At 47.5% G+C, this 21,487-nt stretch overlaps 2 protein-coding genes across 2 annotated transcripts in view; one reads left to right on the forward strand and one right to left on the reverse strand.

Annotated features, from left to right (window-relative positions):
• NRAP (nebulin related anchoring protein) overlaps window positions 1-10,272 on the forward strand; it is a 75,189-nt gene extending 64,917 nt beyond the window's left edge. The window contains exons 36-42 of the mRNA XM_031651917.1: window positions 701-805; window positions 1,589-1,687; window positions 3,366-3,470; window positions 6,797-6,904; window positions 8,206-8,517; window positions 9,298-9,429; window positions 10,015-10,272. Of these exons, the coding sequence (XP_031507777.1) occupies window positions 701-805; window positions 1,589-1,687; window positions 3,366-3,470; window positions 6,797-6,904; window positions 8,206-8,517; window positions 9,298-9,429; window positions 10,015-10,122 (969 nt within the window). The 3' untranslated portion in view covers window positions 10,123-10,272. The remainder of the gene's footprint in view (window positions 1-700; window positions 806-1,588; window positions 1,688-3,365; window positions 3,471-6,796; window positions 6,905-8,205; window positions 8,518-9,297; window positions 9,430-10,014) is intronic.
• HABP2 (hyaluronan binding protein 2) overlaps window positions 9,492-21,487 on the reverse strand; it is a 39,216-nt gene continuing 27,220 nt past the window's right edge. The window contains exons 7-14 of the mRNA XM_009215380.4: window positions 20,893-21,012; window positions 20,231-20,402; window positions 18,330-18,427; window positions 16,897-17,152; window positions 15,676-15,818; window positions 14,762-14,896; window positions 13,133-13,278; window positions 9,492-10,867 (exon numbers count right to left, since the gene is read on the reverse strand). Coding sequence (XP_009213644.1) covers window positions 10,703-10,867; window positions 13,133-13,278; window positions 14,762-14,896; window positions 15,676-15,818; window positions 16,897-17,152; window positions 18,330-18,427; window positions 20,231-20,402; window positions 20,893-21,012 — 1,235 coding nt within the window. The 3' untranslated portion in view covers window positions 9,492-10,702. The remainder of the gene's footprint in view (window positions 10,868-13,132; window positions 13,279-14,761; window positions 14,897-15,675; window positions 15,819-16,896; window positions 17,153-18,329; window positions 18,428-20,230; window positions 20,403-20,892; window positions 21,013-21,487) is intronic.

Genomic DNA, 21,487 nt, shown 5'->3' on the forward strand with positions numbered 1-21,487 from the left:
TAAACTGAGGCATGAAGAGGTTAAAATGATGTACTCACTATTAGCTGGTGGCATGTAAGTTTGTTTCCGTTTTTAAAGTCCTGCTATAATTGACTTCTTTCCCCCTCCACTACCATTATCACAAGAACAAAAATCTAACTTAAAGAGTGGCTCTTAGCCCTGAGTACTAGCAGGTGTTTTATGAGAACAGAGGGGTTGTTATGAACTTTGAGTATCACAGAGAGAAACTGAGTCACATTTTGGTTAAAGTGATTTGCTCCCAGTCATAGGAGGTTGAACCCAGAGTTCAAAGCCTGAACAGTGTGCAGAATGTTTCTATTTAGGCAGGCGGGTAATGGCCTCACTGGCAGAATGAAACAAAATAATCCCAGCTAGTGCTTAGATATGAGCATATATCTATATATCTCAGCTCTTTCTTTATGCGATCGTCCACATAGGTGGTTACTCTCTGCTTTAAATCCTGCCAGTTCACTGGTGGGACCTTCTTGTATCTCGTATGTGATGCATTAATTAATTCCTGGCAGAATGTACAAATTCAAACGGTTTGACTTGACAACATGCAGAATGTACTCCCAGTGAAGATGTTGAAATGTTGTGATGAAGCATTATTACAAATGTTATTACAAATCAAGGATCTTCTTGAAATGCTGTGGTAGTCTTAGGCACTCTCCTGATAAAGCCCACGATTTTCTCCCTGCAGTTGCGCTACAAGTCAGACCTGGTCAGCATGAAGGGCATAGGGTGGCTGGCGCTGAGATCCCCACAGATAGAGAGTGCAAAGAAGGCTGGAGAACTCATCAGCGAGGTACCGTCAACCTCTCCCCACCACAAGTGACAAGGGCAAGCTAGCATTTCCTTTTGAAGAAGGAATCTGTTCATGGAGTGGAGATCCCAAAGGGCCTCATGGCCACTGGACTCCCAGTATTTTTGGAGGGCCATGTGCAACCAAATCCCAAGACAGAATGAGGTTTCCCTCCAAATGAATTCACTGCTGAGGAACTGAAAGCATGATGTATTAGAAAGTTCTCAATAAATACATTACGTACAATTGTCATCTAAACTGGCCCATTCTTTGTATTGAGAGGAGGAGGAATTTGCCACCCATCTACTGAGTTGACTCAGTGTTCAGAGGTTTTCTGATTTCTCATAGTGTTAAAATTTGCCCAGGAATAGTTACATTAACTGAACTCCTTACCATGCTAACAGCCTGGGGATCCCTGCCCTGGAATTCCCTCAAAGGTGACACTGCCTTCTTCAGTTTCTGAATAACAGAATGTATTTGGACAGGGTCCAAGCAGGGCCACATTGATGCTGAATACTGCCCTTTACTGAATTCCTTTATTGTAGGGAGCCATAGGATTTTGTGGCCTCTCTCTTCAAGAGAGTAAATATCTGTAAAATGTTCCTTACACAGAGGCAGCTGAATCTTTTTATACTTTTGATTGTTAGGTACCTACCAAGAAGAGAGGCTTGTTTTCCAACAATATGATTGGCATGTTAGGTACTGAGAAGGTGGAGTGAAGCTGCATCCTGAAAAATGCATGATGTTTGACTGTGTTTCATGAGAATCTTTGTCTTTCTCTTATAGACCAAGTACCGTAAAAAACCAGACAGTATCAAGTTCACCACAGTGGTTGACTCCCCAGACCTGGTTCATGCCAAGAACAGCTATATACACTGCAATGAGGTAGGTCCCTTCTTGTCATTCATCCTGGGCATGCAGTGTAGCACTGCTGCTCAGTGGTCCGGGTCTAAGAACACAGGCTCTGGACAGATGGGGGTGCACACTTCCTTTCTACTACCTGGATGATCTGAACAGATGGGTGTGCAAACCTTTCTATTACCTGGATGTTCTTGGGCCAGTTACTGAATCCCTTCTAACCTTGTTTCCTTTATTTAAAGGAGGTTGGGGTTGCGGGGAGGATAATAATAGCAACCATCTTATAAGATTAAATGAATTAAATGAGGATTAAATAAAGGCACAGAAAGCTTTTAGCAAGTACATGGAACACAGTAAGTTCTCAATAAGTGCTCCTTGTCGTGGTTTGATTTGTAATCACAATGATAATAATGCCAAGTATTAGTGATGATCCCTTGCCAAACACTCGATCAGATACATGTTGCTTGTTGATAGATGGCGGTGGAATTAAAAGATTAATATAACCCAGTTAGGAAAAAAAAAAAAAAAAAAAAAGGAACAGCCGTATTTAAAGCTTCTTTCTGCTTTTACTCTCTGTATAATTTAGCCCTATTTCCTCATTCCTGTCTTTATGTCAAGGAATAGGAGGTTAATGTTTTTCCCCTGAAATTGTTAAGGGATTCAGTTCTACATGCAAAGTGACAGAGCTGCTCTATTTCACAGACAGCCCGACTGCTGTAGTGACCGGTTCATATTTGTAAAGCCTGAGTTAAATTTGGGAATTGATCAGAATATTACAGTTTCACCTTTAAAAATACATAAGACTCAAACACTTCCTGAAATTGTTTGTAATTCTTAAATCACTGCTTTAAAAATAAAAACCAGATAAATCTTGGAGTTTTAAAATTGTGCCTTCCTGTGATCCAGGTGGGCTATGAAAATACTAATTTCTTGAACATATATTAAGATGTTTTATAACAAAGAGAACTTACTAACTATGCATATTATAATTATTACTATTAATGTTAAACAACAAAGGCATTGAGGCTGTATCTTTTTTTTTTTTTGAGACAGAGTCTCGCCCTGTCACCCAGGCTGAGATGCAGTGACACGATTGTGGCTCACTGCAACCTCTACTTCTCGGGTTCAAGCGATTCTTCTGCCTCAGCCTCCCGCATAGCCGGAACCACAGGCACCTGCCACCACTCTCGGCTAATTTTTGTAGTTTTCAGTAGAGACGGGGTTTCACCATGTTGGCCATGCTGATCTTGAACTCCTGACCTCATGATCCACCCGCCTCAGCTTCCCAAAGTGCTGGGATTATAGGTGTGAGCCACCGCGCCCGGCCGAGGCTGTATCTTGTTACTAGCAAAAGCATGTCCAGTGCTCAATTGCAAAGATGCTCTGAAGTATCTGCATATCTTCTATTGTGTAAAACACCCAGGTATGGCCAACCATGGTGTTGGTTTGTGGCCCATTTGGAGCAGATCTTGATGAATATTTTTAACAGTCTATTTAAAACCAGCTGCCCCATCTGACCCTGGCTGTAAAGGCATCCTCCATCCAATTGTGGGTTCTGGAGGGACACCGTCCACGGGCAGGACTGGGTTCTGTTCTACGCGGTGGGCACTCAGGTGGAGGGGGCAGGAAAGGGAGTCAGTTGCTTTTCCCCTGTGGTTTCAGCCCACACGGTTCTCCATTTACCATGAGCCCATCTTATCCACAGCGCATGTATAGATCCGGAGATGCAGAATCCCTGCACAGATACACCCTGATCCCCGACCACCCCGACTTCACCCGCGCCCGCCTCAATGCGCTGCATCTGAGTGATGTAAGTGAACTGGTGGTTCATGGAGTGTGTGCCTACTTTTGTAAAATGATCTGTACCCAATGCGGATTTTGTTTTTGTTTTTTATAAAGTTCTAGGAGGGAGGACTTGGAACAGAAAGGACACTGAACTGAGAAACTGTTCAATGACTTTCAGTCATTTTCCTCAGTGGTCTTCATATATATTTTTTTTTTATCTGAAAAATGGTAATGGGGCTGAGCTAAACTGAGGTTCTTTCCAGCTCTAAAATTCTGACTTGGGCATGGCTCCAAAGACCACGGTGATGTGCTGGGTAACCATGAGGGGAGTGGTCCCCTGGTCCTAGCGGGTGTAGACACCTGCTCTTTCTGTTTCCTGGACCCCTCTCTGTAGCCATTCAGAGTAGTGTCACTGGAGATGGAGTGGCTCTGTCTCACTCTGCAGTTTGGAAAGATGCTGCAATGGTAGCCCATCCCATCCGAATGCAGCTCGCTCCTTTGTGCATGGGACTGTGGCCTCCAACGCTCTCGTTTCCCTTGGACATGTGCCCTTTGCGTGCATAACCAAGCTACTGTTTCCTAAACCCGGGCTTGTTGTTAGCAGGGGTTGGAAGCCCCTGGTTGTAATAGAATAGGCGGCCGCTTGGCCAGCAAAGCTGTGATCCTTGGATAACAGGTAGAGAGACGGCGGAATCAAAAGACACTGTCAGATCAGAATAACACAGGCTGAGTGTGTTGGCCTGGGGCAGCGTGGGGCCTCCCAGAGTCCGGCCATTCTTCCCTCCCTGGCCTGGCCATTGTGTCCTGGGGCTCCGTGCAGATCAACAGCTGCTACCGTTCACCCCAGAGGTGGCTGCCTCGCAGGGGTTGGCGAGAGGCGCCTTCTAGTTAGCGTGTGTATTAGTTTGTTGCGTTTGTAAAGCCCTGTGGGATCCCATGCAGTGAATGCGATGGTGCTTTGTAAATATGAGTTATTATGACCATTTGATGCTTTTGAAGGATGTGCAAGGGATAATTTTAGAACAGCAGCTCTGGTGGGCTGACCTCCATCTGGGGAAGCAGGACCTCCCCCTCAGCAGAGCCTGCACAAAACATCCATCTCATTAATGCTTCAAGGATGGGGGAAGGCAAGGCCTCCATCTGAGGAACTATTGGAGACCCATGGCTGTAGAAAGTGGGATAAAGCTGCCAGTGCATTTGGGGCCCGGCTTCAGGAGGAGAGTCACCCCAGGCTGGTGATAGAAGCATCTTCCCTCTCACAAGGGACGCCGGTCTGCAGCGTCCTGGAGCTGAAATTAGCCACCAGGGTATGCGGATATGGATAACTCATGAACCTCTTTTGAAAGAGCACTTCTTCGGGGGCGTGTAGAATACGCACAATTGGATCAAGTGCTCTGTGAGGAAGATGTGGAGGGAAAGTGACCTTCCTGGGCAAAGAAAGCCATTGAGATGTGTAAGGCAGCCGAAATAACTAAAAATCAAATGACTCTAATGTGTGAGGATGAGGACAAAACTGTGCCCACTGTGATAAAGAAGAGGAACGCCCAGGGTTCCAAATCAAAGCGCCTACGGAATCTAAAGACTCCCAGTGGCAAGGCAAAAACCTCAACAGAATAAAAAACTCAGGGAGGAAGTGATCACAACCAAGCAAATAGTACACAGGGAGAAGTCACCCAGAGAAAGGGGGCCCACACACTCGGGAGACCCCCAATCTGGGCCATGCTTTCTAGTTGACCCTGAGTTACAGAGACTCAGAAGCTGGGGTGCATTGGACACCAAAGTGGGGTGACATTGGAGTTTGATGTTGCATCAAGTTTACTGTCAATAACCAGCCCAGATCTGGTGTGCGAGTTCTTATTAGGAAGGCATGGTGTGCCCCTTGGAGAGAGTGATCGGGGTTTGACTCTATTTGCTACTCTAACCTTTGTGGGGCCACCCAAACAGAAAGCAGAATGCTACAGAGGATCATCAGTCTGTCCTCATCTGAACATTCCTACATGTCTTTCAGTCCTAACTGCTAAACTTAGTGGTGACCCAATAAATCTAATCATTTTGGCTCTGTGATTCCTCAGTTAGGTGATTATCCCAGGAGTGAACGGTTCTGCATTTCCAGGGCCTAGAACACGGTAGACATTTGGCTCAGAGTTTACGGCATCGAGTGTGGAAGTCAGAGGCGAGGATGGAGGTGAAGGTGGTGTGATCTGCAGTACAGAGAAATGATGAGATCCGCCATGCTTGGCCCAAGCACTTTGTGGTCCTCTCTAGTTCCAGGCCCAGTTGTGGGATGGGGTGGGCCACTTTGCTTTTCATCTGCCACTCCTCCTTTGCTTAATCCCCCCAATCTCCCGTAGAACAGAGCACCAGCCTTGACCTCCATTTCCAGGAGACAAAAGGACGGTTCTTAAGGGCCCCCTGACCTGCTGTAGCTCGTGGAACGTGTGAGCAACCGACACGGTCTGGGGCTGTCACTTTGTCATCTGTTGGTGATGCGCCTCTCCTGCTGTCTCCCTTCTCTGTGGCTGAATAAAGAACAGCTTTCCACTGGGATCTCCAGATGCCTCCTTTTATAGAGCCATTCCCTTATCTTGAAAAAAAAAATATTAGCTACATGAAGGCACAGAAGATTTTGATGCCTCTATCGGTGATGTGGGTCTACCTGAGGACTAAGAGGATATGATTACAGACTCCCAGAGGGCGTGTGAGAACAACTTGAAAAGGGAAAAAATGAAAGAGGAAGATATGAAACACATGGGTCAGGTGCTCGGTCAGGTTCTTGACAATAAATTTAATTCAGGTGAAGGCTCTTCCCTTCGTGCAGGCACCAGGGGTGTATATGAGATGCAGCATGCCTCATAGTGATGGTGCAGGGCATGGCATCAAAGCCAGGCTGAGGCCCCTCCGGATGTCAGTGGAGCTAACGAACACATGAGTGCCAAGGCCCAAGGAACAGCACTTTCAGCATGTGGGAAGAAACTGGATTCTGGAAGCTTGAATTCAGCTTCCAGAATTCAAGAAGCTGCAAACCTGAAGCACAGAAAGTGAATGCAAAGACAGGAAGGAGTGGGTTGGGGGTTTCTGATACCAAGGGGATGTTGCAAATGAGCCATACTCGAAGATCACAAGCCTCACAAGAGCAGGGCCTAATGGGCGGGTTGGGGGCTTAGAGCTGAAGCCTTTTACGGCCAACCTCACCAATCCCAGCGCTAGGGAGTCCCCAAGGTGGACATGGGCTTATAGGTTCTGCCGTCCTGGGAACCAACAAAGGTTAGGAACCATTCCTGCTGAGTACCAGCAACATGGAAGACAGTGGAGTGACTGCCTGCTTACTCATGCTTTTGTTTTTCCATCTAGAAAGTCTACAGAAAGTCCTGGGAGCAGACCCGGGCTGGCAGTTACGACTTCAGGCTGGATGCCATCCCCTTCCAGACTGCCCGGGCATCCAGGGAGATCGCCAGTGATGTAAGACCCCATGTTCCCTCCCATAGTCACTGATGGGTTTTTCTCTGGTTTTCCCAGTTCTGTTGAAAGGCAAACCACCAGGACCTGTCAAGATTATCTCTCTGCACCAAAACTGAACACGTACTGTATTTTAAATGAAAGAAAAAAAAGCGGGCTTTACTTTCTACCATCTTAGGCAGAAATTGTGGTCGAGGAGGGCTGTATTCCCATTCTCTCTCTTTTTAGAGAGGCACTCTTAAAAGATGATGGATGAGTACCAAGAGGTCCATAAATATGTGCTTGGGTTGTTGATTTGCAATAAAAGGACTTCTTTTAGCTGAAGCTCCATGGCAGAATAGAAAGAGATAGGGCTTTTGCCCTAGATGGACGAGTTCAAATCCTGGCTCTGGCACTTAGGAATTGGCTGTTTGTCTTGGGCAAGTTGCTCAAATTCTCTGAACTTAATTTTCTACATCTATGAAATAGGGGTCTTGTCTCCTGGATTAATGTAGGAATGGAAACAAAATCATATATGGTGTCAGGAACATAGCAGGTATTCTGAAAGAGAGGGCACCATTGACTAGACAAGTGTCCACAGTGCTAGACGGAGTCTCACTTGGGAACAGTTTCCTGCTGATCCACAATTTGATAAGTACAGAAATTAAGAGCATGTGATTTTTGAATTTTTTTTTAGCAATTAGGACATTGTAGCATCCAAGCGTGTGATCACTGGACTCATCTCACTGAACAGGGTGAAGGCCAGGTTGGGTGTTACCAAATACAAGTGGTATTACTACATACTAGCCACATGCAATAGGACCATACATGGGTCTTTAATGCATTGGAAATGTAAAAAGCAAATCAAATTGGGACTGAGCCTTCACTGTAGATGGTTTGAGGAGCACTGGACTAGGTCCCTGAAAGCTGGAAAGAATCAAAGGCAGAGTGGCCTATGTGAGAATGGGCACAGTTCTCTTCCTGTTGGAGTATCAGTGATAACAGTGACAATACCAGTAGCCACCACTCAGTGGGCCAGAGCTCATGCCAGACATGAAGCTCAGCCCCTGTCTGATTGAATCCTCTCAGCGTCCTACGGGTTGGAAGATCATTCTCCAATTTTATCAGATGGGGAAACTGAGGCTCACAGAGAAACTCAGTAACTGGCCCATGGCCACACAGATAGGTCTACCTGGATCCGAAGCCTGTGCCTTTAACCCACTCTTGAGCCCCCTGCTGAGAATCCCCTGGGATGGCCCCATATGTGAGGCTGGCCCTGGGGGAGGTAGGCACCCATGACCTGCCTCTGCTCCTCTGACTTGCAGTTCCGGTACAAAGAGGCTTTCCTGCGGGACCGAGGCCTGCAGATCGGGTACCGCAGCGTCGACGATGACCCAAGGATGAAGCATTTCCTCAACATTGGCAGGCTCCAGAGTGACAATGAGTACAAGAAGGACTTTGCCAAGTGTCGGTCCCAGTTTCACAGCCGCACAGACCAGCCCGGCCTCCTTCAGGCCAAGAGGAGCCAGCAGCTGGCCAGCGACGTGCACTACAGGCAGCCCCTGCCCCAGCCCACCTGCGACCCGGAGCAGCTGGGCCTCAGGCACGCTCAGAAGGCCCACCAGCTGCAGAGTGATGTGAGCCACCTCCACCCACTCCCCTGAGGCCCTTCCTCTGGTGCCTCTTCCTAAGAGATGGCCATAATGCCACGTTCCATGTTAGCTTTTGGGGGAGCTGGGCTGAGAGAGAATCCAAGACACTTAACGCTTTAGTGCCAGAAAGAATAACAACAGTAACTACCACTTCTTGAGTGTCTCCTGTGGGTCAGGCTCTGTGTCAAATGCTTTCCAAGCCTCGTGCCATTGGCACTCATGCCAACCCCAGGACTGCCTCATTTTACAGATGAGGAACCTGAGGCTCAGAGAGGTTGAGTGACTTACTCAAGATCCCATAACAAATAAGTGGCAGACCTAGGATATCAACCACTTTTTGTGTGCTGTGAGGGCCCAAGCTCTTGATGGCTATGCTGAACTGTTTCCAAGGGATCTTAGTAGCTATTAACCCAGCCTTTGCACTTTCCCTGGGAAGAAACTGAAGCCCAGAGAAGGGAAGTGGCCTCCCTAAGGCCACAGAGTATGTGGAGCAGGTGTCACTGCCCCACCCACTCCCAATTGCAACTTTTGTCACTTGAATGGGAAGATGCAAGAGACAGCAACATGCCGGCTGGACTCACAGCGCATTGGGGCCCCTGTGCCAGGGAGATGCTGCTTATGATAAATTTTTTCCCCTTGTTCTGGCTTTACTGATGACAGACAACATAGTCTCATTGTGACTGCCTTTTTAATCTTCTTTACTTGATGGTCAAACCACTCCAAACCCTGCTGACATATTCCTCTTGCTTCCCTCTTACCCTCAAGGTCAAGTATAAATCAGACTTGAACCTGACCAGAGGTGTTGGCTGGACCCCTCCTGGCTCCTACAAAGTGGAAATGGCTCGGCGGGCCGCGGAACTGGCCAACGCAAGGGGCCTGGGTCTCCAGGGAGCTTACGTGAGTATCAAGCTGCACAGCCACCCTGGCTTGCAAGGCCATGGGGAAAGACACACTCATTGTCTCTTTTCAAAGTTTATTTTTGGCCAAAGGTCAGCTAGCTCTAAAGAAGTGTGAAATGCAGCTCAAACAAGGCGCCTAATTTCATGGGTCTGAGATGACCAGGCAGATGACACGAAGGTTAAACTTCCTGCAGGGCTTTCTCTGAAGTCACAGCCATTAGTTCTGCAGAGGCAAACCTACCGGGGCTACATCAATCCCGGGCCAGGGCAGCCCAGGCTGTGCTGACTGCTTGCTCGTTACATTCGCAGAAAGGGTCAGGGACTCGCTGGATACGACAGTCTGCATTTTGAACCCTACTTTGTTCAGAAGAAAGACGCCAGGTCTAAATGAGAGATTGGCTTTGCTTCTTTCTCATTCTTGCCTTGAGGGCCCCTTTTCTCGGGGAGGGTAGAAGAGGGGAAAAGGAAGGGGAGGGTGAGCCTGTTAAATGCTCCCGGGGCTTCTTAGCATGCCCTGTGGGAACCGGGGCCGGGGGTGGGGGCGGGGAAGCTTCATTTTAACTTGGGGTATGTTTGATGTCAGCATCGGAGGGCAGAAGCAGTGGAGGCTGGAGATCATCAGAGCGGGGAGGTGAACCCAGATGCCACTGAGATTCTGCACGTCAAGAGGAAGAAGGCCCTGCTTTTGTGAGCTGTGTCCACCCCTATTCTTGAGAAGCCAGAGAGGAAGTTTGCTCACCAGAGACATGCTTCAGATGGCTTCGATTTCGGCGAGCTGGAAAAATGGCCTACCAGCCCATCCCAGATCTGCCTTTATTAAAATAATAACTCTGAAAGCAAATGGAGAATGTCGTATTTGTGGTCCTCTCTGATACCTAGACGTGGATGGCTGATTCTGTTGAGTACCTCGAGTGTCTGGGCTGAGGAATAAAGATGTGACGGTGGTTCCCGTTGATGCTGGGCATTCTGGAGTCTGCATTTGCAGATGCCTGTGGTGGAGGCAGTCTCTGTGAGCACTGATTTTCTAGAAGGTACAGTTGGTTGAGGAAAGCAAACATACTATATTGTGTTGATTCCATCAGAAGCCTGGTGATATTGTGCAAATGTTGGTCTGGGAAGGCCCAGGCTGGGTGGCAGCTGTCTCTGCTTAGAGTAGGGACAGTCCACTGCGTGGTCCCCTGGAGGTTCTGGGGGTGTCCATTGTTGGCCATGAGGCCTCCTGGTGTCAGGGTGCCAAGGAGAGTGGGCTCTGAGGTCCAGAAGACAGTACCTTAGAAGCCACTTTCACTTTTGATGGTGGCTTTGATCCAATTCAGGAATTTGGTAACTTGGGTGTAGACCCCTGGCCTCGTCCCACACTCCAGGCCCCAGCTCACTATCCCATAGACGTAGTAGGTGCCATCCTTCTCACAAGTCAGGGGGCCTCCAGAGTCACCCTAAGGGAAACAGAGGCATAAGCTCATCCTCGTGAATCAGAGACATTTGGAGAAGCCCCCACCTCTCTCCAGGGGGTGTCAGGAAGGGATGGGGTGGAGTCCCTTGCCAGCCTCCATGGGCTTCTCGGGAAAGTGGTGACAAAGCTCTTGCCACATCTCATATGATACAAGACTCTAAGGGAGAGAAGATAACAGTGCCCTCCATCCCTGAGTCCACGCGGGCTTGACAGAGGAGCTGCAGGGCTGCACTTCCCGACTCTTAGTGATGCAGATGTTATGACTGAGTTCTTGGGGGCCCTCAGCACACACAGGGGAGGAGGATGGGGACTCCAAGGCAGCATGGCCTAGGTGCTCAGCATGGTCTATGGGGTTAGATCTCCTGGGTTTCGAGCCAGGCCCTACCACCTGCCAGGCGTGTGACCTTGGGCCTCAGTTTCTCACACTGTAAACCATAGATAGCAATAGATCCCCATCCCCCAGGGTTCTTGTGAAGATTAATTATTTGTAAAGTATATAGAACAGTGCCTGGTTCATATTAAACCCTCATGGAAGGTGGCGAGGATGATGATGGTGAGGAGAAGAAGACATTGAAGATGATAGCTCTCGAAAACAATACTGCTTAGGCACTACAACTGACAGGTTTTTTAAAAAATGAATTCTCTCTTTTAAACTTAGCCACGACCTTGTGATCTTATGGATAGATTTGTTCCATTTTATAGCTTAGGCATCTGAGATTGAAGAATTGCTTTCATCACTGATAAAAGTCATAAAGTAAGAGACAGAAATAGGTTTCAAATCCACAACTATTTGTTTCCAAAGCCTGTAAGTGAAGTCCTTCAATTAGCTAGGGAATTGAACGAGGGTTTTTTGTTTGTTTTTGTTTTTTTGAGACAGGGTCTTGTTTTGTCGCCCAGGCTGGAGTGCAGTGGCACCCTCTTGACTCACTGCAACCTCCGTTTCCTGGGTCCAAGTGATTCTTCTGTCTCAGCCCCAGTAACTGGGACTACAGGCATGTGCCACCATATTCACCTAATTTTTGTATTTTCTTTCAGTAGAGACGGGGTTCACCATGTTGGCTAGGCTGATCTTGAACTCCTGACCTCAGGTGATCTGCCCGCCTCAGCCTCCCAAAGTGCTGGGATTACAGCTTGAGCCACCACGCCCAGCCTGAGTGAGCTCTTTTCTTAACTGTCTTCTGGGAAGGAGTTTAGGGCAAATTGCACCCATCTGCCCCTCCTCTGAGTATGTGAACATCCTTGGCTCATTGGGAAGAGACAGAGAGTCACAGGAGAGCCACAAACTCTGGAGAGAGGAACCTAGATGTCCCATCCCAAAGTGAGTTCAAGGCCAGCAAATCATTGTGGGTTCCTTTGTACAGGGAGGCTCCCTCAAGGAGTTGGGATTTGAATGTTGGCATGCTGTTTTTCAGGACACTTAGAAGGTTTATGGGGACAACAGTCAGAAAATTCTAAATGGAGCTGTTCCTGGGATTCTAGAAAGGACCCTGTGTGATGTGATCCCTAAAGAGAAAGGGACTATCAGGAATGGGCTTTGACTTGGGGCAGGGCCCAAAGTCACTTTAGCATTGGTTGATGGAGCTACCACCTTCTCCCTCTGCAACAGTGTCTTTGAGTCACAAGCCTCAGCAACTTGGGGTTCCAAAAGGCCCTAGGCTACAGATATACTTTGTTTTCTAGGGCTAACACACACACACACACACACACACACACACACACATAGACACACACATGAGTCCTCATGATGAGTTAATAGTACTGTAAAATCTCTAGCTTTAGGCCTTCTTCTTTCTCCTTCTAGCCACTGGTCTTCTGGACAGTTCCCTGTTTACTGGGATTCTCAGAAATGCTGCCCAACACTGAGGCCACAAACCCCTTTGATGTCCTGCAGACTGTATTGTTCAAATCCCAGCCCTGCCACTGGCCACCCAATTGCTATAGGCCAAGATAACTTCTCTAAGCATGTGTAAAATGGTGATCATGATATCACCTTCACTAGTGTGTTGTGAGAGTTAAATTAGACAATGCAGGCAACGTGACCTCTGTGGTCATTATGTTGAGTTATCCTGAGTTGATGTGGATGCGGATGTACCAGGGGACCTGGGGGCAGACACAGCTCACCTGTGTCTTAGCTTTACCACAGGTGGACCTCTGAACCCAGCTCCCAGCCCAGGGCTCTAAGGGGCCTCCGCCTAGTGAAACATCCTGCCGGTCTCTCCTTCTACAAGCACCACTTGGAGTCTCTGACCTGGCAGGTGTCTTGCCCAGGTTTCTGAAGGTTTCCCGCACAGATCATACTGTCATCAATCATGTGATCATAGAGTTGCCGGGAGTTGCACAAAGTGTTGGAGATCAGCTTGACTTTGGCATCCAGGAGCTGGCGGGACCCTTTTCCTGTGGGGAAGGAGCAGAGAAAAGAGTACTACTGTGGGGACCAGGGTGGCACCAACCCCACCAGAAACCACACTGTCATGGAGAAGCCCACCAACTCTCAGCTCAGAAAGGAAGAATTGTTCCAGGAGATGAGCAGAAAAGCCTCATCTTTAGCCTTCAACATGCCAGTGCAGACCTACAATCCTGTGCTGGTCATGACAGATGGACCAGATAGTATATTCCCTCCTCTCTTTCCCCAACTAGGCCATGAGGTTCAGGAGGAAATAGATGCTGTCCTAACCATTTTAAAATCCCCAAGGCCTAACCAAAGGACTGGCACAGTTCTTAGTGGATGGATGGATGGATGGATGGATGAAGTGCCCTGTGCAGTAGGCTACCTGCTTCCTAGAGCAGGCATTTTCCCCTGTAAAGAAAATGAAATAAATCAAAACATTTCATTGGCTTTGAACATAAAATCTTAGAGGCCTGTTCATGAAAAGCAAAATAATTCTAACCTAAGCCTCCAAAAGATTCCCATCTGAGACATCACCATGCTGACCAGACCATATTGAGCAGAATAGAGGTTGACAAGTGCAGATGGACTACAATGAAAATGGCTGTAAAATGAGTTTACTGGCTGACCCTAAATCCAATTAGCCAGACATCTTTCTCAAAAGACTCAAAGTTGTATATTACATTTCACCTTGCTCAGATGTGTGGAATTTCTGCAGACTTATTTAAAGTAATTCTCGCTATTCATTATTAAGGACAAGATTTGGGAAGGAAGAGTAATATATTCTGAGTATTCGGGAAAGACATGAAATACTCTTCTGATTTTTTTTTTTAGTAGAGGGTATAATCTTGCCAGTACTATGAGGAAAGTAATCCTTGGTTACTTTTTAAAATGAGACCAGATCCTAAAGACAAATCAACAGCTGGATTTAACACAATTTTATAGAATGTCTACTGTGTGGAGAACCCCAACCAAAGTACTGTGAGACAGACAGAGATGAATGGGGCCTGACCCCATCTTCCAGGGGCTGACTTAATGAATGTCTCTTTAGAATTCTGACATCCCCTGTGATCATGCTTGCAAACCTAGGATGTAAGTATGATTATTAAGAAACTAAAACTCAGCTGTTCAAATGACAAAGTCAAGAACTGAATGCTAGTCTGTCTGACTCAAAAATCCATGATCTTTCCTCTTTCCAATCTACCTAGGGAGGGAGAAAGGTCTTCATAGATGCAGGGTCAATGCTTGGTAAAATTCAAGTATTTAGGGGTAGGGGCCAGGGACAGATACGGAAATCAGAGAAAATCAGGGAAGGCTCCCTGCAGGTGGAGGAATTTAACCAGATCTTGATCAATGAGGCAGATGCTTTCTTTGGTTGATGCATCTTGAATATGACACTCATTTCAACTTCAAAAGGGCAGTTGAGTTGGGCCTTTCTTCTCTGGTTGATGTAGTTCACCTAAGTCATGGGAGAGTGCACGGCCAACTCACCTGTTTCTGTAACACCCCAGCCAGAGATGTGGCACTCACTCCCAGAGGGAAAGGACCCATCAGGCAAGCACACGGTCTTCACGTATTTGGATTCCAGAGCACAGTGACCATCCACCGGCTTTAACTTGAGCAATGCTAGGTGGAGAGAGAGGTAGAAAATGGGTGTGATGTCACCTCTTTGTCAAAGAAGCACCAGCTTCAAGGTGGCCACAGCAAAGCCCCAACCGCCCCTGCCATGCCTGAAAAGCTTCTTCCACGGTCATTTCATATTTTGAACTTCCACCTGGGAAGGAGTAGCACTTCAGGGCGAGAGTCATGTCAAGAAATAATAATTGACTTTGAAATCACGTTTAATCCATTTTTTAAGAAACACGCCGTTAGAGGGACAAAAAGGCTATTGAGGAAGGAGAGAGAGGTGGGGGGAATCCTCACGATAAGGGAAACGGGGTACAGAACTGAGCAGCCAGTAGCTAGGAATGTCATTGCATTTGCACTGGAGCACCCGCCAGGGGCTAGGGACCAGGCATGCCTGCATGCACATTGTGTCACCTGACACATAAGAAGCTAAGAGTTGCGCATCAGTGTTTCCATTTCATAGAAGAGAAAAGAGGGCTCAGGGAGGTGAGCTGGCTCCTGGTGAGAAAGTTGGGAAGTCGGGATTCCAGGCCAAGCCCATTCCATAGCACAATGTTCCTAGTATAGCTTGCCCTCGGTTTAAGAGCATATGCGCATTTATCCACATTTACACATACCCTCAAAAACTAAAATGCTCTGGAACACGTTCCCAACTTCACAGGGTCCACAGGGACCAAAAACAATCAAGAGCACCTTCTAGAACCAAACTTCAGCTTTCCGTTCATAGAGAAATCCACCCAGGACAAGACCCTCAGGAGAGCCATGAAAGAGGAACTTGCCAATATCATTGTGGGGAATCTCGTCTCTTTCATTGTAGTGGGTGTACTTGAATATCTTCTCCACTCTAAAGATCTGCTCGTGAAATTCTTCTTTCTTCAGGTCCTGGTCCCCTAGCACTACCTTTAGATGTCTGGTTTTTATGCTGCAAGGGAAAATGAGATGGTCAGGAAGGCTCTGCTTCTGCTCAGCTGTGTGGCCTTTGGCAAATCTGACCTTCTGCAGACTCAGCCTCCTCATCTGTAACCCTTGTCTCACTCACAGGACTCTGCTGTGGTGGGATCCAAATAAGATTATGGAAGGGAAGTGCTTTTATTAACAGAAGCAAGCTCCAAATGTAAGCTATAACTTTTACTCACTTCTCATGGGAGACCTCCCATTGTCCCTAGGCCTTCCAGAGAAACAGCCATTGCCATCTTGAACCAGTCTTCTAAAATCCATTGGCAGGTGCTAATGTCTGCCTGCTTGACCTCTCTTGGGGAGCACCTCCTAGAAGCTCAGAGAAATCATTTACTACAGGGTGAACTGGAAGACCTTCGTGACCACCTCCAAAACCCAGGCTTTGTTGGACCAGCCTTGACCATGAGCATAGGGAGCTCAGAAGGGGGTGACTCTTCAGCTCCCCAGAAGTTACTTGCCTCTCTAAGGCACGCAAGAGGCATGGATGAAGACACCTGACTCAGAAGGGTCATTGGTGATGGCATCAGACAGAGGAACATGCTTTCCTCTGTTCAGGGCAGGACAAAAGAAGTCAAAGAAGTAGATAGAATGGGATTTCCATCTTACTTGTCCACTTAACTTTCCATACGACTTTAGGCAAGGTAAAGGCAGAATCCCAAGGTTCAAGATCCTCACTTACAAAAAGGGAATAACAATCTTTTCCTTCACAAATATTTCCTCAGCACTTGCTAGGTACAAAGGCACACTCAAGACACTGGAGATCTCACAATTAATAAAACAGATAAAAATCCCTGACCTTCCTCAGCTTGTCCTCCAGCAGACAGCTTTGAGGATTAAATGTCATTTAATAAATGCTGTGCCCACGGTAAACATTCCAGATATGGTAGCTATTTTCCCTCTGACTTTCAGGAGCCATTCTTTTGCCCTTGAACAGATCAGAACCCCTAATCCTGCCAGAGCTACCAAGACGCTGCTCAGAGGGGAAGGGAAGAGCACCCCCAGGCACTCAAGCCACCCTGGTCCCTGTCCCAGCCAGCACCTACTCAGTGCAGTGGGCAGCAGTGAGCACCCAGCAGGGGTGGATCAGCGCCCCTCCACAGAAGTGGCCCTGGGGCATGGACACGGTCAGAGGCAGCGAGGACTGGAGGGACGCCTGCCATGGGTGCTTGCCCGCCGTGCTCTTAAAGCCTCCATAGATTTTCTTGATCTTCCTCTCTGCTATCTCAGTCTTTCCGCAGGAGTCAAACCCCAGAAGCTTGGTTGATGGCTCAGTGGGGATTTCCTCTGGGTAGGCAATGTCTGTGGGACACAAGAAAGACAAATTGTGCCATTCAGCCTCCCTCCAGTTCCTCAGCAGGGCTCAGGCAGAGGTATGACTCTGAGCCCAGCAGCTGAGCAGGGGTCCAGAGCTGAGAGACTGCACCGGTGCACACAGGGTGGGCATACAGTAGGTGCACAGTTGATATTTGTAGAATACATTGCGTAACATAAAGCAAGTCTGTAGAATTAACAATGCAGATTTTTTTCTTCCATTTCAAAGTATGTGACTCCTAAGATTGACATGTACACACATACATTATGTTTATGTAAACATACAAATCCATCACTGGGTATTTACATTGACAAAGGCCCCACAATTATAAGTGTGCATGATCACTGTGCCTTTCATTATTAGTGCACAATTACAATTGTGGAGGCTTTTTCAGGGTAGAGGGGAGGGTATTCAGATGAACTAGAATAGATGAGATAAAACATTTGCACAGATGACTGTGATACAAAAGGAGAGAGAAGTAAATGTTGTATAGGTGGTGCCTCGTTCGGTTCCTTGGGATTTGTAAGGAGGCAGAGATAACATTTTACTTGAGAAATCAAGGAGGACTTCCTGGAGAAGGGGATATTTGAGTTGGTTCTCAAAGAATAGTTGTATATGCACAAGAACAGATATGGGATGGAGCGTTATAGACAGAAGCGACCATAAGATCAGAGGCGCATATGTGAAACTGCTCAGGGAGGGAATCCCACCGGTCAGGGTGAAAGGGCACATTGTTCCAGATGTGGGCACATAGCGAGGCCAGGGCAGATGGCCAGGAAGACTGTGAGGCTGGAATTTGGATGCTTTGTATCCTGAGAGGCTATGGGGGCCCAGCCAGTTTGATCACCATTGTACACCCAGGGCCCAGCACAGTGACTGGCAAACAGCAAGAGATGGGTAAATATCTGTTGAGGGCACTGATTTGGAGTCAGAAACCATGAGTTTAGGGTTGGACTACCTGACCTGAACCCACAAAGGTATCCAGACCTGCTTGGCATCCTGGTGGGTGCAGATGGTTGGGCAGTTGGGCTGGCAGTGGGCTGTGAATTGGTAAACCAAGTGTGGAGGAAGAATGGGGTGAGGGAGGGACCAGGTGCCCGGGACATCTCCCTACAGATCTCCATCCCCCCACCCCCTGGGCGTCTGAACAGCCATGACCTTTACCTTGGGCTGCGCAGGCTGAGACATCACAGTATTCCCATTTCACCTTGTCATTGCTAACTTTGATAAAGCACCAGGGCTTTTCGTCCGCGTCTGGGTTTCTAAAATACAAAACAAAACAACTCAGAGTCAAGGCTTGGTGAACCCACTGGATCTTATTAAAGAACCTTTGCATAAGAAGGTGCCAGGCTTTTGTGCTCCCCCGGGACCACATTTCTTTGATTCCTCCAACAGGTTATAAAACCTTAGCACAGAAGGGTGTTTATAGTTTTTTGGCAAACCTTGACTTCCAGAGGAAAATCTCAAGGACGAGGAAGCAGTCCCAAGTCTCATGCCAGATCCACAGGACGTATCAAATTATTCGTAGGAAAAGAAATGAGATCCCTGTTGAAGACCTTTCCACGTCAGGAGAGTAAAATCATCACATAAACATGGTGAGAGTTGGGTTCCTCTGCCTGAGCCTTTGAATTCTGTGTATGGGAATCCTCTGAGAAAGGCTGCCAAGAGATCCCCCTCCCCGCCACCCCCAAAGACAGCTACACAAAGGGAACAGCTCAAGGTGAGATAAAGTGGAAGGTACTAGTGTTTTGTGGGAAAAAAAAAAAAAAAGAAAGAAAACTTCATGGCCAAGTGCGGTGGCTCATGCTTGTAATCCTAGCACTTTGGGAGGCCAAGGCAGGTGGATCATGAGGTCAGGAGTTCAAGACCAGGCTGGCCAAGATGGTGAACCCCATCTCTACTAAAAATACAAAAATTAGCCAGGTCTGGTGGTGTGTGCCTGTAATCCCAGCTGCTTGGGAGGCTGAGGCTGGAGAATCGCTTGAACCTGGGAGGCAAAGGTTGCAGTGAGCTGAGATGGTGCCACTACACTCTAGCCTGGGAGACAGAGTGAGACTCCGTCTCAAAAGAAAAAAAAAAAAAAGTAAAGAAAAAAGAAAAAAAAATCCTTATTTATGAAGCCAGTTCAAAACCACACAAAGACCTCCTCCCCTTAATCTGTAACTCATCTGACTCATTGGCCTTGGCTGGACAAAGGGTAGTGGCAGGAAGGCAATGGAGTGGCCTGAAGGCAGCAGAAAAGGAAGAAGGAAACTAGATCACCACCAGGGAGAGTGGTGGCACTACCCTCACATGGGAAAGCCTGAACATCTTTGGGTTAGAGACCATCACCTTCGACAGACATTCCACTTGCTCTTCTCCGTCTCTGCCTGGAAGTTATGTGGGCTCATGTGATTATTTCTGACCAAAAAGTATGTGTGGGGAGAGGATGTGTCTCTTCTAGGCTGAAGTAGTGAAAAACCCAGTCTCTTCTTGCCAACCCGGAGTATTTGAGTAACCCTGTGGAGCTGAATCCCCTACCATCACCACTACCAACCCACATGATACTTGGAACATTAGTAAGAAATAGACTTTTTTTCTTTTCTTTTCTTTTTTTTTTTTTTTTTTTTTGAGACAGGGTCTCACTTTGTCACCCAGGCTGGAGTGCTGTGGTTCACTGCAGCCTCAACCTCCTGGGTTCAGATGATCCTCCCATGTCAGCCTCCTGATTAGCTGGGGCTGCAGGTGCTGACCACCACATTCAGCTATTTTTTTTTTTTGGTAGAGACGGGGCTTTGCCATTTTGTCCAGGCTGGTCTCGAACTCTTGGGCTCCAGCAATCTGCCTGCCTCAGCCTCCAAATCATATGCCTGTGCTATGATTACAGGCATGAACCACAGTGACCGACCCGGAAATAGACTTTGATATATTTCAGCCACGGAGATTTGGCAGTTGTTTACTATGGCAGCATAACATCGTCTATCCTGAGTAAGAAAATCTTCCTAGAAAGGAGGCTGATGAGTTTCAGTGATCTGTTTTAAAATAAGTGACCAAAATCAACTGAGCATGAATAAGGTAACTGTTACCTGCAGAAATTGTGCTCCCCAATCCCATGGGTTTCAGCATCCTCCATAAACATGTTGTAACTCTCCTGCAAGAGGAGGTGGGAGTTCCAGTAAAGGCATGCATGCTGGTTGACTGTCCTATTCATTTTCCCTCGGTAAGAGTAGCCATCGCCAACATAGCAGTCATCAGAACCTCCGAGAGAGCAGGTAGCAATGTGAGAACCAACAGCCACTGGCGTGCTGCTCCCAAAAAGGGCTTGGTGGGTATGTCAAGTGGTGAGAGAACTGGACCTGCATATTTATCGCCCTGGGATTTCACCACAAATTTCAGAAAAAAAAAAAAGTGTTGAATGTCCCACATTTAATCCTGCTTAAAATATGAAATATAGTGGTTGTAGGGTGTGGGAGCTTAGTTCTTTAATTCTGGCTCACACAAGAACTGATGGAAGGTGGGCTAAGGCCTAGGGATGCCCAGGTGGTTTGACTTGCCCGCACTACGCCCCAGTTTATTAGTTTCTTTACAAGAAGCCAGACACACCCTATCCCCTTAGGCGAGAAGGCTGAGGCAATAGTAGAGTTTGGGAAACTTGATTTGAACCACATTCTGGCAACAAAACCCAGAGAGAAAAGGGTTCCAGAGGCCTCACTTGTGGCCCTGATGAGGTGGTGGCAGAGACCCATACCTATTTCACAGAATTTCCCCTTGAACTGGTCAGGACAGGCACAGGTGAACTTGGATCTCCGCTTATGCCGGGAGCAGGTACCACTATTCTGGCAGGGGTTTGGCCTGCACACAGGAACCACTGTGAACAAAGGAATGGGGCCAGGAACGCTCTTCAGAAGGAGTTGCAGCCCATGTCTGAGATGACAAGGAGACATTGGTGGCATTCTACTGGTGTCCATCCTTTCACGAAAGGTGGGTCACCAGAGGGGAAAGACAGATCCACTGATACTCTAGTAAGTGTACACAGAAGCCTTAAGAACATGAGCTAACGTGGATGAAGCAATATGGCTGGAGGCCAAGACTAAGTGCACTTAAGTAGATGGGTTACTCAGTAAGAAAACGAAGAAGCATGGTTGGAGCAGGAGTGCTGGGCCCCATCTGAGCTAGGTAGAGCTAGGTAGAGCTAGGTAGAGCTCTGCCTGCTGATACCCATGTGGCCATGAGCAAATGAGTTCACCTGTCTACATTTCAGGCTCTTCATCTGTAAAACCCTTCCTTGAGGTGTTTTTGGAGAATGCAAAAGAGAGCGTATGTTTCCTGAGACAATGCCTGCC

This window comes from Papio anubis, chromosome 11 (genome assembly GCF_008728515.1).
Source record: "Papio anubis isolate 15944 chromosome 11, Panubis1.0, whole genome shotgun sequence".
Classification (NCBI taxonomy): domain Eukaryota; kingdom Metazoa; phylum Chordata; class Mammalia; order Primates; family Cercopithecidae; genus Papio; species Papio anubis.